Source organism: Onychomys torridus, chromosome 10, assembly GCF_903995425.1.
Source record: "Onychomys torridus chromosome 10, mOncTor1.1, whole genome shotgun sequence".
In the NCBI taxonomy this organism is placed as follows: Eukaryota; Metazoa; Chordata; class Mammalia; order Rodentia; family Cricetidae; genus Onychomys; species Onychomys torridus.
The window spans coordinates 21,508,919-21,525,858 of record NC_050452.1 but is presented as its reverse complement, the minus strand read 5'-3'; the positions used below and the strand labels follow the sequence as shown (position 1 = coordinate 21,525,858).

The following is a 16,940-nucleotide window of genomic DNA, read 5'->3' as shown; positions in this document are numbered from 1 at the left end:
TTCACACATCTCCCCACCTGCAGCCTGTGGGTTTGCACAGTCCTCCCACAGCAGGGCACATCAGGCAGGAATGGGCAGGAATAAAGGCCAGCGCCCAAGGGAGAACCACAGGGCTGCCTCATGCTCTGAATGTCTGTGGTTCATTTGGAGATGGGCAAGGCTACGAGGGAGGAATGTGGGTGAGTCCTGAACTGGCAGACCTCAGGACACAGGATTGATGATGGTAATGGCATGGTTCACTCCCCCGGAGCGCTGCCAGCAGAACGTGCCACAGCATCTCTTCCTTCCTGAACTCCGCACAGAGTCCAATCTGAGAGGTGATTGGGACACCCGATCTTGCACCATCTGGGCTGAGCGCAGCCCACCAGGTATGCCGTAGTCACTCACATCTGACAGGGAAAGGGTCTTTTCCACTCTGACTGGACATCAGCTCATCTCCGTACACACACCAGCCTGAGTTAGTTATCTGTCTGCCCACTCAGCTAATCCAGCACTTGGAGTCTAAGCTCTGGGAGTAGGCCCTGAGCATGTTGTTACAAATCTCCTATACCACCCAGTTGGGGCCAAAGGCTCTAGGAACTTGCTTACCAGTGAAAGCTAGTGGTAAACCCCAGAAAAGGTGTCACCAAGAGCACTGGAGCCCACTATCAATCATACTACACACTGGAGCACTGGAAACTACTGTCAACCACACCACACACTGGAGCACTGGAGACTGCTGTCAATCATACCACACACTGGAGCACTGGAAACTACTGTCAACCATAGCACACACTAGAGCACTGGAGACTACTGTCAATCATACCACACACTGGAACACTGTAGCCCACTGTCAATCATACCACACACTGGAGCTTATTGTCAATCATACTATACACTAAGGTATATGCTCACTTGTGAGTGAAGTGATGTCCTTTCATATTTAAAAATCAAAAGCCTCAGGACCTCAGAATGACATTTTTATGAAGGGCATTTAACCGAAACTGTCGGGATTGGTTTGGATGAACTCCTTGTAAGAAGAGGTTAGGACTCAGGGAAGGACAGTCATGTGGAAATGACACTGATAAGACCACCTACCTAGGACACACATCAGGAAAGACCAACCCCGCTAACACCCTGACCTTGGACTTCCAGCCTCCAAAACCAAGAGAAAAGATATGCTTGCATAAGTCACCTAGTGGGTGAGTGTCCCTCCATCGTGGCAGTTTTGACAGAATACAATGGGCTAAAAGTGCTTTTAGATGTCTGACAGTGAGTTGACCTCTTAGCAGTCACTGCTCTGTACAAGGAAAAATTACAGTCTGTGATGGAAAAATACTCTCGCCAGCTGCCATGTCTCCCTCTCCCTATCTGATAACATTGCAGAAAGTAAGTGCCGAGTGCACACACACAAAAAAAAAGAGTTATAAACACAGGAAGCGTAGATCAAGTCATAACGCAATCCCAAAAATATTCCATGGGAGGAATGAAAAGGGTCGCAGGAAGGAAACCATCTTATCAAAAGCAAGCATCTCTTGTGGAACGCTCTAGAACCTCCTGTGTGCCAGCACTTTAATGGGAACGAGTCATCCACCAGGGCTGTCCTGCAGCATCAAGCTCACTCCCAGACATTATGCTCCCCAATTCTCCAGCATGGCTGGCTTCTTCTCCTCCAGGGCACACCTAGGACACTGTCCCTTTGTCACGCCATGCCCTACACCCATGCCCACTTCTTACAGAGGATTGCCTGCCCCTTGCCTGGAGCAGCACTAATAAGGGCAAGGAGAGAACCAGCCTGAGGCAGGAGGGAGAATACTGGACTACTAGTTCAAAGGCAGCTACCTGGAGCTCGTCTGGAGAAGGCTCTGCTCCAAAGGCCCCAACAGGCCCATGAGACAAGCACGTAGATGTGGCTCCATGGCTGTCATGGGTGGAGTGGATGCCACCACGGAATGGTCAGTGCACAAGTCACCCTTCTCTAAGCCCGGATTAGACAGGAAAAGGACCAGGAGGTCCGGGGCCTAGTCAGAGGCGAGTAGAGGAGCCCAGTAAGGAAGCACAGAGAAGCTCCCGAGAGGCCGGACACCTGGCAGGCAGCAGCCAGGGCAAGCGGGGAGATGCCAACCTGTGCTGTGGGTGAACTTTGTATCCCCTAAACCCCATGGGGCAGTATGAGAATGTGGGAGCTCTGGGACAGGATGCGGTCAGGAGGCCAAGGGCCTGTGAATACCACTAACTCCCTCTGAGACTCCAGACCCTTTCCTGTAGTGAGTACATAGGGCTACAGTGCCCATATAAACAAGAAACCAGATCCCCACTAGATATAGAACCTGCCAGCCCTGGACATTGGACCTCCATCCTGCAGAACCATGAGAAAGAAGGTTCTGTTGCCTGTAAGCTCCTGTGTAAGTACCCGGGAGCACCCATGTAAGCATTGTGTAAGCATCTGTGAGAATCCATGTAAAGACCCTCCCATGTAAGCACCCCAGTGCAACAGTACTCTATGGCAGTAGTCTGAACAAGTGAGGCTAGCCAGGGAACCAGCAAGAAGAAAGAGGTGAGCCTGTGCTCACAACACTGCCAACCAGAACACCCCCCTTCTTCTATATACAAACTCAACACAAGCCTCATACTTCAACTCAACTGCAATATACTTGAAAGCCCTCCCTACCTGCCATGCCCTGGTCTCTCAGTCTGGGCAGCTCTCTCAGCACAGCTCTCCGAAGGGTCAGCAGAGGTTGGCTCCTGGCCTCCATGCCTGGCAGTGCTGTATGGTCATGGAACATCCAGGGTAGGCCCCCTGGCTCCTGGGAGCACCCAAACACCCACTGCTAGCCACTTTCTGCTTCTAGAAACACCTCATCTCAGGTTGCTTCTAGTTCTGAGGCCAGCACTGCTCTCCAAGGTACCTTGTGCTCACCGAGGCTGCTGCTGGCCCTGCCCTGATCCCTCCATTTCAGTCACTATGGAAACGTGTACGCAGAACCTCACAAGTCCTATGAGCTATAAAGGGGGGCTACACAGTGTGAAAATGTCCTACGTGGTATCGTGGCACTGATCGCCACCCTGACTCAATGCCTCCCTTACCACAGGTCTGACCACCATCACCCCAAATAATACCTAAGAGGATCCCCAACTGGCATCAACTGGACTTGCAAGTTCAAGTTGGAAATTAAACTTTTATGAAGGTTTAATACCACCAATTCAAACTTCCTGCAAAGGACCAGAACAGTACAGCCCCTGAGGTGAATGGCTTCAAATAGTCTGCTTATAAACAAAACTCAACAGCATGTCATGAACACGTGGTAAGAACTGCTCCGGGTAGCCTCTAGATGTCCATCCACATCATCATTCCTAGCCAACTGGAAAATGGGAGCAATCCTCAGGGGTTTCTTGAGCTGAAGCAGCAGCCAGCTCCACAGGGATACCCAGGGCCAGGAACAAGCCAAGTCCAGGCATGCCCACCAGTAAATATCTCCCTCACCCATGCCAAGCTCCATTCCTTCCCCGTGACACCCAATTTTTCTCTGAATCACTTCAGTGACCAAGCGTTACCTCCCACCCACGGACTCTCTAAACCACCCCACATCTCTTGCCCAGGGCCACTTTCCACTGGCCACAGTGCATACAATGTTTACTGGGGCCTGTGTTCTGGCTGTGTTGCCCACTGTGGGGCACATGGTGTAGGGTAGGGTGCTTAAGCAGGGCTCCTCTAGAGGGCAGAGGGGATGGCCAATTAAGGTTGAGTGATCACCTCTCTGATAGTGACAAAGGCTTGAAATGCATCAGGATGACATGACGTTGTCTGCCTCCCATCCTGTCTTAGTTGTGCCCCCCGCCCCCCCCCCCCCCTGCCACCACACACGCATACACACACACACACACACACACACACACACATACACACACACACCTGTCAGGCACTGTCCTGGAAGATTGTTCTTTTCATGTTCACAAAACATAAGCATGGTCCTCACTAGGCAGAGGTCACAGCCCCCCAAAGAAAAGGGTCAAGTATATCCCTTTCCAGCATGATGAGCTTCCTCCCAAAGGCAGACGTGTAAAGGACGGCACTACCGGGAAGCATGGGGACAAGCTGCCATGACCTTCTGGAGCTATGATCTTCCAGCCTAGCACCTCAATGACTGTCACAGGTATGTCACTGGCTCCCTTGGCCTATGCAGCATCTCCAGGTTCTCTTCTACAATACAGCCTATGTCACCCAGAGGCACCTCCAGGGCAAATAAATAAATAAATAAATAAATAAATAAATCACTCTGTACTTCTGTCCTTCCTGTGTCCAGTGCTAAGACTGGAAACCAACCAACCAACTAACCAAACCAAAAAAAAAAAAAAAAAAAAATCAAATGCAAGGAAAAAAAAAGACAACTGAGTAAAAATTAAAAATTTGATGACAAGAAGAGAGGGAAGAAGGCAGATAAGAGGAGAAGAGAAAAAAAAGAGGGAGGGAAGGAGGGGGTGGTGGGAGAGAAGACAAAGGAGGTGAGAAGGAGGAAGGCAGCTGGAGGGGCTAGGAAGCACCTCCCAGGACCCAGCTTCTGTGCCGTTACTCTCTGGTTGCAGAAGAATCAGAAGCTCCCAGCTCACCAACACAAAGCGCAGAGGGAGGTTTAGCATTGCTTTTCCAGGGAGTGAGGAGCTGCACCCCCAGCCTCCAGTCATCCTCCACACCTCAGTTTTCCCACCATTCCCATGGCTCAGAGAGAGGTATGAATGTCAGTATATCTGTCCTTGAAAACAGGGAGGTGCCCACTCCAGGTGAGCTGTTCATAACAAAATGCAACACAAACTCCTAAATCACCCACCATCCATCTCAACAAAGTAGGTCTGCCAAGACCAAGAAAAGATCATATCTAAATGATTCTACACATGTTAGAAGCTGTACACATGCCTTGCAGGCTTTCTTAGACAAAACCGTTCCTGAAATTACTTTACACATAGAGGTTCTGTATGCAAGGCAGACAGGAGGGGAAGAAGTAATCTCCTCCAAGAACAAAATTATCTGGAGAAATCACTGTTTTGATCATTAGTCACACTGTAAAAATACAAGTTATATGGTGCACTTTGGCTCTTGATGTTATCTCTGGGAGGCCTGGGATCACACAGGTCAGGGAGTGGGATGCTCAGAAGGGCTGTGGGATCACGGCATAGCCCAGCAGCTCTGTTATAAAAGATGGTCAAGGACAAAGATCTTTCACTGTTACTAAAATATTTTTATTCACAAATTAAAGCCATTAAAGTGATGGCTGTTTCTCTTCTCCCATTGGTTATTACTTTCTTTTCTTTGAGAAGGAGGTCATAAGCTGGGTGATATATTTTTTTCCTAAGGCAAAAATCAATTTTCCTTCAGGGTCACTATCCAGGGTAGCTGAGGACAATGGCTACAGCACATGGGTACTCACCATGATGTCGCCCTTCAGCAGCTGGGCTGGCTCTATGGCAATGCGGATCCTGCTGGGGTTTTCAGGGCCAACATTGCTTCAGATGAACAAGAAAACAGATCATTATACAGTTCCACGATTTCATGACCACTGTGTAGTACAAGCTGAGAAAATGGCTAGAATTTGCACAAACAGCCCAGATTCCAAGTTTGGAGGCTTTATCTTACAGAAATAGGTCAAGAGGTTCAAGAGAGTTCTGAGTTGGGGGGAGTTATTCTAGCATCATCATAACCCCAGAATGGAAAGGTCATGCTCAGGGAGGCCTCAGCCAGGAGCAGGGCCAAGCTGGGGACAGACCCTGCTCCTGTGACAACCTGAAGGGGGCAGTTTGAGCCCAGAAAGGGAATAATGTGTCTTTCTAAGTGCCACACATTTACTGCCTTTCTCATTTTGTCTTAACGTAAACAAAGTACTACCTACACACATTGCAAACCAAACTAAGGAAGCCATACAGCTTCTGAGGATACATATCTAAAACACAAAAGAGAAACAAAAACCCCAAGGGATTTGTTCTAGCACTTTTCAGTATATCCACTTCCAAACAGCAATGGATCCCCTCTCCCCCGGAGGTTCCACTGTCCAGCCCCTTAATGGAGTCAACTAGAGATTCAGAGAGGAAGAACCTCTCACAGCAGAAACTTGCACACCTCCTTTGGGCTTTCGGCATTACTGGCCCACTGGGTCCACTTCTTCTTGTGGGAGAGACACCCCATTTCACAACCATCCCCCAAGCCACCCTCAACACCCAGCAAAAGCCAGGCACTTACTAGATCCCAGACGTGTACACAGGCTGCATGGCTTGGTAGAGCTTCAGAAAGGGCCGGCACGCTGAAAGAGAGGCACATGCCAGGGGAAGACAGGAACATTTAACCCATGCACAGATGTCCCACCGACAAAGTAACATGGCTGGACCTCCAGCCAGAGGACTACTTTAACCAGAGGATCATGGGGGCTCAGAAGCAACCTGTAGTTCAGTCAGTTCACCTTACTCCTAATGACCGGGGGAACCACAAGCCATGGATACTGTAACTGATGTAGGAGCACCTACTTGGATACAATCAGGGGACAGGAGACAGGTCCTGTCCCCAGACACAGGTCCTGTGAGTACCTGCATGGGATGGGGGCAGGGTCTATGCTATAAGCATCTACATGAGAGAGACAGGGTCCATGGGAATATGCCATGGAGGAAAAAGAAAGGACCCTGAGTTAGAGGATGGTCTACCATGCCAGCTTCTCTCCTTTTTAGAAACCTTGAGAAGATGCACACAGCTGAACCACAGAGCTGCTGACTCAGAAAGACCCCGGCCTAACAAAGAGTTCCTGTACCTGGGTCACAGGGCTATTTGTCATCCCTTCATAACTGCCTGTCCCTCCTGTGATGGGCGGCCTGGTCCCACCTTACAAAGCTGGAGCTCTGCTCCCACATTGGGGCTGTATACACCCCTCAGGAAGCACAGGAACAGAATCTCGATACCACAGGAGGAAATGGTTGCTAAGTTAGGGCTCCAGTCTGGGATGAGAAGACTCACCTCCTCCAGTGTCAAAGCTGGGGGCACCATGCAGGATGACGAAGTGCAGGAACAGGGGTGAAGCATTCATCTTTATCGCTCCAGACAGCAGCCCGCTGAGAAACTGCACATACCTGCAGGGGACAGTGGCTAAGACTCCACACAGCTCACTCCCAGCTCCTGAGTCTCAAGAGCAGGCAGTGGGGAGTGGGAACCGTGTCGGGAGGCCATGGGGACACCTTGTCCCACTATCCACAGGCAGTAGTTACTATCCTATGTTTAGGGATGGGGGGTTCACTACCCACAGCTCTGGGAATTGCTGACATGGTCACTTATGTATAAGCATCTCTTTCCCATGGACACCCACATCTAGGAGGTCTCCTCACCTGCTCCCCAGCCCCTCACTAGCAAGGCCAGCACCTGAGACAGAATCCTATTGCACAGGTCCAGCAGTTCATTCCACCCAGGGTTCCCACATAAGCCATGAGGAGCAGCTGCTCTCAAAGGCCCCTAAACCCCGTTCTCCCCCCACACATCTCCTGAGCCCTCTTGTCTCAGCTGAGCACGGGTCCACCCAAGGCCACCTTTACACTTTGAAGATGGGATTTTGCCGTGTGAATTCCAAGCGCTGACCCCAGGCCTCCAAGCTGACTGTTCACACTCTTCTGCACACATGGCAGCCAAGAGAGAAGGTCCTACACTAATCGTGATTGAAAGGTACTCATAAGGCACAACATGGCAGCCATGACCAGAGTGTGAGCTGCATCCTTGTCTCACTCAGATGCTCCCCCGGCCTCCACCTTCCTTCCCTCTGCCCTGCAGACCTGTAGCCTGCTGCCATGGGAGCCCAGAAGCAGCCAATACCCTAAGGCCCCTGACAGCACTTCCTCTATAGCCAAACAATCTTCACCAGAACCCGCAACCCCTCTCTTGGAATCTGTCTGTCTTCTTGCCTTTCTTCCCCAAAGCACTGCACTCATTCCAAGAGGGAAAAATCCAAACGAGGAAAGATCCCAAAACATGCCATCAAACTAATGGGCCATGCACCAAGCAGGAAGCAGGAAGTGACTGTCACCAATACAGGGACACGGGGTCCTCATAGCTCCAAGCTCCTGGATGAACACAATCATTGGCTCCACCTTACAATAAGAAAACACTTTGAATGATCACTGGAATGTAGACCCAGCCCCTTGTCAACAGCTGAGTTTGGAGGTAAAATAAACGAAAAAGAAAACAAAACAACTTATGGTCTGTCCTTTTGTAAAGCTTTAGTATAATTCACAAGGATTCCCTTCACTGTAGGGAAATTTCAGTGATGGGGGGGCGGGGAGATGGGAGGTGTGTGTGTGTGTGTGTGTGTGTGTGTGTGTGTGTGTCAGAGTTGTATTGTTCCAGTAGCAGAGTACTCTTCTTGTTAGGATGAGGGCAAAACCTCACAAGTCAGAGAAGCCTGAGGTCCCCGCACACTCCCAAGGTACCTGGCCTCCACACTGCTCCGAGAGCTTACTCTGACTGTAAAGTTTCCTGAACTGCTGTGTGCAGGTACAGAAGAGAGAACCATCTTGTGACCCCATTACTTGCGCCCCGTACATGGCAGAGCTCATCAGCTGAACTGGCACTTTGGCCTTGAGCAAAGGTAATGGAGTTACACACAGGCTCAGGATGGAATACCTAAGACCCTGTTTAAGACAGTGCTTCCCTCTTCCCAGCACTGCGTAATCCCCAACACTAGGAACCATGTGTCCCTGGCTTCTCTTTCCTGTGAGGGGACTCTATGACAATCCAAACCTGGCCTGGCGTGGGTGGCTCTTCAGTGACCCCTCAGATGAGAGGGATCTTGACACACAGAGACTTGGAGGTGTGAGGGCTCTGTATTGGTCACGGTCAGTTCCTGCTCTGATGCACACCCCAACCCAGGCACTAGGGTGGACAGGGTGCCTGCTCACATCACACACGAGGAATGCTGTGTATGTAGCTTGAAACATGAAGATTTGGGACAAACTGTGGAGAGAGCTGACACTTCTCCCTGCCCAGAGGTCACCAGCTCCTGTCAGTATTACAGATGGGTAGCTTCCGTGATGTCAGCTGGCTGGCTGCGACTGCTGTCCAGGTGTCAGACAACATAAAAAGTGGGTTTGGGTTCAGTTTGTTTGTTTGTTTGTTTTTCTACACATGGTTACATGCCTGTGATCCCAGCACTGGGGTAATAGAGGCAAGATGATCATAAGTATAAGGCTGTCCTGAGCTACATAAGACCCTGCCTAAAAAAAATAAATAACTAAATAAACCAAAAAATAAAATTAAATAAAATAAAGAGCTGCTTTTTTCCATTGCACAGCAACAAAAATCTGCATCTGCATAAGCTTGCTCACGAGGAAGCTGAGACAGACAGACAGACAGACACCCATGTGCAAGTGGTCACTCAGGAAGGGAGGGCAGACCTCCACCTCCACCCCAGGTCTCCGTCTTTCCTCGCCGAAATTTGTTCTTACTGAACATCATCTTCCCAGATGTCCACTAGGGGGTGCTCAGCTCACAGTGGACCCAGCCAATGGGCATCACCAGTAAGCCTCAGTGTCTACAAGTTCTACATCCATAGATTCAACCAAGCTCAGCTCAAACATCCTGGAGGAAAAGAGCCTGCACCTCTACTGGAAACAAGCAGGTTATTTTCCTCTAATGACCCTATTCAGTACAGCGGGTGTAGCGTAGCAGCTAGACACTCAGTATTTGCACTGTCTTCAGTGTTATACGGAACCTTAATATGTCAGAAAGACAAATACTATGTCTTCTCTCACATGTGACTCTAGATTTTATGCATGTGTTACACACACACACACAAACACACACACACACACACACACACACACACACACACAATTTGGGGGATGGGAGGAGGAAGAATAGAATAGGATAATAGGGGTATGGATATGAGCATAAGGCACAATATACATTTATCAAATGTTGTAACTGAACCCATTATTTTGGACACTAATAAAAAATCCTGAAAACACACAGAAGGATACATATTGGCTCTACAAAAATACCAGGCCATTTTATGCAAAGTCCTTGGGTATCTGCAGATTATAGATGGGGTCTAGATCCAGTTCCCGCTCAGGAGGTTCTGGGCAGTTCCTTCTTTGTCTATGGTTGCTTAGAAGGCTGAATTTCTCAGCCACAAATCATAAGTTTCTCCCTCAACCTAAAGAGAGCTAATTACGATCTTGACTTTGGAATAATTTCTTGGCTTTGGTCCTAACATAACCTGCAGAGCAGCAGCCTCTGTCCACAGGCATTCAGACACCAGTGAGGTGCACAGCCCCATGACAACAGTCACACACATTCTTCCGGTCTCCGATATTTCCTGAGGTTTACCCGAAACATGCATTTAGTCGCTGGAGCACTCAGTAATGACTTGGTTAGCGTCTTCTAGTATAGGCACCAGGGAAGGTGGTAAGAAAAGAGACAGAAGTAAGCAGTCCTAATCTCCAGAGCAGAGCAGGAGCTTGGAATGCAACCTTGCTCTAACTATAAAATATAAGGCAAGAAGGATACATGAAAGCTGTGAGCGTTTTTAAATGAGATGTCTTCCCTGCTTCTACTCCACACTCCAGTATCATTAGATGCTACTGATTCTCTAAACAGACAATCCCGGCAGCCATGCTTGCCTGCTGGGTCCAGGCATCTGTGGGAGTTGCATCTTATTTGCACCTCACTTTCTGCACAAATCTTAGGAATTCTTCCATTTTGGAAACTGCTCAGTGGGAAAATAATAGTTCCTGGGTTCAAAACAGATACAGGGGCTGTTTAAGTAGAACCATTAGAATATGGTGAAGTTTGCAAAAGTGGCTTCGCTGTGGGGCCTGTTGCTCAAAACAGGACATAGCCTGGCTCCAAACCAGGGTCCCACAAGGTATCCCACATTCTTCCAAACCTAGAACTGTCTGAGCTGACCCAGACCACTAGAATCACTATGTCTGCCAGCCCAGTCTGCAGTTACACTAGAGAAAGCAGATGTGAAGGATCAAAACGCACATACAAAGGTTTAAGGCTACAGCTAAATCCTGACTCCAAAATGGGAGCCATTTTGCAGCTGCTTTTGCAATTCTTGGACAAATTCTGGTGTTTAGCTTAAGAGAGAACTGCAGTGAATCTATGTGAGTGCCTTAAAAGAGATCATCCTGCTCCCTGACAGCTGCATGTCAATACTTCCAGGGGCTACTACATCTTGCAGCTAGGACAGGCTGGCAGTAAACACCCAAGAGAGATTCTCTCTAGCACCGAGGAGCTGATACTGTAGAGCAGAAGTCAGCCTCTGATGATCTGAAACCCCCATTTGTGTCAATAATATTTTATTAGAACAGAATCACAGTTACTCATTTCCATACTAGATATGGCTGGTTTGTGTTGGAACACTGGTGAGTGCAAAACCACACAACTGGAAACATCTACCTATCAGCTTCTCCATCAAGCTTACAATCCCTGTTCTAGCAGACAAAAGTGAGGTCAACATGATCATGGAAATCAAAGCTAATGCTTTGAAGGAGATGATGGTCCTCAGGGCTGAAATGAGAGGTGGCCCTGAGTCTTCTTCTCTGGAGGTGCATCACAGTGGCCCACAGGCTTCAACAGACACACAGTTTTCACTAGACATATAGGATGACTCACATCCTTGCCCTGGGAAGCAGCAAACCCCGCCCGCCCTCATGTTCTCAGGCAGGACCCAAAGGCAATGCAGAGAAGAGGTCAGAAAACCTCTGGCCCCCAGATAGATACATACCTCTTCTGGGAGGGCTCCATTAAAGCTGAAACCTTGTCGTCATAAAACTTCTTCATTGCAAACCTGTCCAGGGCCTGGTCAGCACTGGGGAGGCACAGGTGGGGGTGGGGAGAATAAATAAGTATGTTAGGTCAGTGGTATTGAAGCCCCTCGAGGCCAAATGGCCAGAATGACCATCCCATGTCTATCAGTGGCACCTGCCCACACATGGCCCAGCCCAAGACTTTTGTGCAGGAGTGCACTCAGCTCAAAGCAGGAGCCACACTGAACTCCTGTCAGAACTTCCTTATCTAAGGGTGTGATACTCAGATGTTCCACTGGCTCACAAGGACAGGAACTGGCTGAAGGCCGCAGCCTCAGGACCCTGAGGATGCGAGGAACAAGCGTGGTGTGTGCACATGGTTTCTACACTGTGAAGTCTTAGAAGAATAAGACATGACACTTGGTAAAGAGCATCACAGAAAGACTTGGAGGTTGAGGACAGGGCAAGGCTGATGGTTGGGAAGGGGTGTGCGGGTGTCGGCTCCATTGGGTATTTCTAAAGTAACTCCACAGAAAGTGAATCTGCTTTGCAACAGCCTGACCAACCTTCCACCCCCAATGCTCACATTAGGATTCATAGAACCTTCTGGAAACCTCACTGTGGGGCATTCTAGGGTTACTGACCTGACTTAAGCCATGAAATAAGACTTATTTAAATCAAAAGCATCCTTAAAAATCAGATAGGCAGCCAGGCATGGTGGCACATGCCTTTCAGTCTAGCACTCAGAAGGCAAAGGCAGGCAGATGTCTATGAGTTCAAGCCCAGCCTGGTCACATAGTAAGTTCCAGGTCAGCCAGGGCTACATAGTTAAGACCTTGTTTCAAAAAACAAAATCAGATAGGCATGAGTTTTCCATGAAACGTGTGTATGTACCCTCCAGAAAAAATGACACATTAAGAAATACTGAACATGACATTCTCAAAACATATACAGAGATAAGGAGGACAAGGGAAAATACTCTAAATCAAGTTCAATGTAAGTGAACCCTTGCCAAACTCACTGTGTGTATTTGTTTCAACACAACACGGTCCATCCGAGCCCAGAACATGTCAAATAGCAAATGGATACATCTTTCAGGTTGAAAGACATAGTTTCATATCCAGTCTTTGACTTTTAAGCATTCTCTTTTCTGGAATCCATTCATTCGACTAAACCTGGAGAAAACACCCTAGCTAGTGTTGGTGTTTGGAAGTCCCAGAATGCTTAGCTTTGACTTCCTTCATCTTCTGAACTCTTTGGGCTGCTGGAAACAAGAATGCTCTCTCTGTGTGACTTGCAATCTCTGTTTTGTATTACTTGTGGCTTGTAAAAAACTTAAATCAGGTGTGTCCCCAGGGGCGTCTAACATATAACCTAAGGGGTGAGGGGGATCAGGCACATGGTGTAAGAACAGCAGCTCTGGGAACAACCTGGGTTCTAAAGAAATGGAAAAGCAACCTGGGTAGGAACGCACAGTAAATGCTTAAATGTGTAATAACCATATCCCAGGACGGCAGAGCCTCACAGCCGCTAGAGCTGGTACCGGGGAAGATGCTCAGGAGGTAGGATTAACTTACAAGAGCAAGAGATAAAAAGCGCTGTGATGGCCACCCACTTAACCGGAAAACACTTAATACCGTGGCCCCTGCTGCCCGGCAGCATCAGTGGCTGCTTGGACCCCAGTGTGATGCTATGCGAAGCACTCTACAGGTAGAGACATGCAGAATGGCCACAGTATGAGGAGATTCAACTACAGTTCCCGTGGTTCAGATAAGGACAGGATGCCGAGGCCCAGAGAGACTCATGCGTGCTTCCCGACATTTGTGTGTGATGTACCAACGACACAGGCAGAGCAGAGTTATACGCTCTAAGGGTTTGCTTTGGGGAAGCAAGGCTGGTTCCCCAGATGCAGCAGTCTCTACAGTTGGGGAAACTTCTCTAAATAGTGCTCACTCGGGTGGTCCGTATTAAGAAACAACTGGGCAAAGTGTGGTCTCTAACTAAATTCCTTTCACATAACTGAGGGGCCAATGTGACCAGGAATCTGGATGCGTCTGGCACACACATGATGCTTATTCAAACCCACAGGGTTCTGCTTTTCATGCTGGGGTAGGGTTTCCTCCTTGGCAAGCGCCAGCCTCTCAATGTGTTTCCAGAGAAAACATTCCAAAAGTCCAATTTCACTCCTTCATGCTGCAGAGGAGAAGTTTCAGAAGTGGGATGATGAGAAGGCGTCTGTTTCCTCAGGATGGAAGGGCCTGGGCACACAACGCAGCTATTGAGATGGCCAGGAGTGTGCAGATAAATGCACATGCCACCAGGAATGGTATTTTCTTTCCATGTGCAGTGCTGGGGAGGAATCTGAGGTCTCACACCCACTAGGCAAGTGAATTAAATTAAGCCACACTCCTACCCAACAATGAACTTTTCTAAACTAAAGTTTTAGCCTTAGTGGAGACCTGTGCCTCAAAAGACAGGAAACATCCTGACTGTACAGTGCCTCAACACTTAGCTGCACTAAGACCAAGGTCCTATTATCTTATCTGAAAACACACAGTGGACTTCCCAGAACATGTTTTATAAAATTACAGTTGTCAATGGCACGATGTACAGGGTGTGAAATGATCCATGGTGACACCAGCCTGTCGTTTTTCATTAGAGAATGACTGGGCTCGGTTAGTTTTATCACCTTCATAGTGCCCCATGGCATCCATCACACAGAACATGCCAAATAGGAACATGTCTTTTTCAGCCTTGCTGGAAGCTGCGTTCAGGCACAGAACACTCTGGGACTAAGGGACAGAGGTATAGAAGAGGCTGGTTCCCAAGAAGACCACTGCCCACATATGCAAACCCAACTTCCAACACCCCATGGAAAGGAGCCCCCATCTCCATCCTACCTGGCTGAGACATTGGTGAAGTGCATGTAGGACGATATGACCAGTCCGATGCGTCCTTTACCACCCTGCAGGAGACCACAGAGGAATCAATGTTCTTTCTATAGAATCCCACATAGAGACCTCATGAGACAGGAGCAGGCTCAATCATGAGCGGAATGACGTAACAAGCCTTCCCAATACTGGAGAGCCTGGCACGGAACACGGCAGTGCCTCCTCAGCAGGGAATCTTCACACACGGGCCCATCACAAGAGCAGGTGCTCACTGGGTGTCTGTAGACGTCCCCAGAGGGCATATCCACATGGCGGCAGCCAGTCATTCACCACCTCCCAATTAGGTTAGGTGAACCGGTGCCAGAAACTGCAGCAATTAGCATGACTTAATTACCCAGGTGAAACAGGAATGAACGCCTGCCCAGGGGCTGACAGTGATGGGCCTGTGTGTGTGTACAGCTCTAAGTGGCTTCTGAATACGGTGAGCTGGTAGCGTCCCACACTGGTGCCCAACACCATACTTATACACAGGGAATCCACATCCTAGTACACATTCACAGGCAATGTCACCAACAGCAGAGGAAGAAGCTCCATAGCAAAGCACCCCCACTCAGAGCCACAGACTGAAGCTTCAGGACACACTATTATGACAGGGGTCTGCAAATGGCAACCCAAAAACCAGTTCTGTTTTGTCCACCAACTCTTTTCCTACAATCTATGGCTAAATTTTATTATCACATATTTTTAAGCATTGCAAAGGTAAGAAAAGAAAAATCAAAACAGTTTGGAGACGTGTGAAAAATCACGAATGAAACTTGAATGCCCTCATCATCTGCCCAAACCTGGCTGTTCTGCATCAGCAGCCCCCACCCACCCTACAGGAGCAGGCTTGAAGAACTAGGCAGGACCACATGGCATTTAGAGCCTAAAACACTACCTACCTCTTTTGTGAAACATTTGCCAAACCCTGATCTTAAATCACATAAAACCCAACTGGCAGGTCATTAATTTGTAGCTTCCCAACTCTATTCTTTTCTTCTCCTTTTTTTAAGTCAGTTCCAGAGATCAGACCCTGCGCACTCAAGGAGACACTGTACAGCTAGCTGAGCTACATCCCCAGCCCCCAGCTCTAGTCTTAAAAAACAAGTAAATGAACAAACCCAAAGTTTTCATAAATCAACTATCATGTGAAGCTGGGCATGCTGGGAGATACCAATGCAGATACTTGGCAAATTTCCTGGCAGTGAGATCCTGATTCTTGGCATTGTTAACTGTAAAGCTACTAATGCTACTAATATATTTCTTGCATTAAATGGCATTTGTTTTAACAACAGAAATCACTTAGAAGGAAACACCAGCTCAGTCAAAACCAGACCCACACATAATGGCCTTTACTGCTGATACTATCAATCATTTTGTAGCACTAGTCATGGGTGCAAAGGAGAGGTGAGGTGGGGGGGTGTGTGGGGGGAAGCATTAGCATTACAGCAATAGTGGGGACCTTGACAGCTCATTTCATTAGCAGACAGATCATCTAGACAAGAAATAACTAAGGAATTTAGACCCAAACTACCTTTCGGACTAAGTGAACCTATTACACATGGACAGAACATCCCACCAGCAGCAGCAGCAGAACATGCTTCAAGGTCACAAGGAACAGCCCCAAGGATAGTCCATGCATGAAGCTACAAAGCAAGTCCCAAGAGAGTCAGGCCTGAAATCTTATCAAATATCTTCTCTGACTGCCGTAGTATGAAAGGACAAATCAGAATGGGAGGGCGGGGGTAGATGGACTTAAAAAAAATTCTCAAATATGTAGAAGTTAAACAACATGTTACTGAACAGCAATTTAGTCAAACAAGGAGTTAAAAGGAATGTTTTAAAATATATTGAGACATGGGCTAGAGACATGGCTCTGTGGTTGAGCACCGGCTGCTCTTCCAGAGGACCGGGGTTCAATTCCCAGCAGCTAAATGTTGGCTTATAATCATCTATAAAATCAGTTCCAGGGGATCAGATACCCTTTTCTGGTCTCCCCTGGTACCAGGCACACATGTGGTACATGGACATACATTTAGGCAAAGCATCCATAACACATAAAATAAATAAACATATTGAAACAAATAAAATGGGAAAAAACACACTAAAATTTATTGGATATAAGAAAAGCAGTATTAACAGAGAGATTTTTATAGCAATAATTGTCCACATCTAAAAAGAGAGGAAAGCTCTCATATTGAAGAACCTCAATTGAGACTTCAAGTAACTAGAAAAAGCCCAAACCAGACCTAAAGTAGA

The 16,940-nt window shown here is 48.0% G+C and overlaps 1 protein-coding gene across 3 annotated transcripts in view; it reads right to left on the bottom strand.

Annotated features, from left to right (window-relative positions):
• The window catches only part of Tns3 (tensin 3), a 239,156-nt gene that overhangs the window by 98,545 nt on the left and 123,671 nt on the right, over positions 1-16,940 (bottom strand). For all 3 annotated transcript variants that reach the window (XM_036200396.1, XM_036200395.1, XM_036200397.1), the window contains 5 exons: positions 14,652-14,716; positions 11,730-11,813; positions 6,971-7,083; positions 6,209-6,269; positions 5,403-5,478 (listed from right to left, as the gene is read on the bottom strand). In XM_036200396.1, the coding sequence (XP_036056289.1) occupies positions 5,403-5,478; positions 6,209-6,269; positions 6,971-7,083; positions 11,730-11,813; positions 14,652-14,716 (399 nt within the window). The remainder of the gene's footprint in view (positions 1-5,402; positions 5,479-6,208; positions 6,270-6,970; positions 7,084-11,729; positions 11,814-14,651; positions 14,717-16,940) is intronic.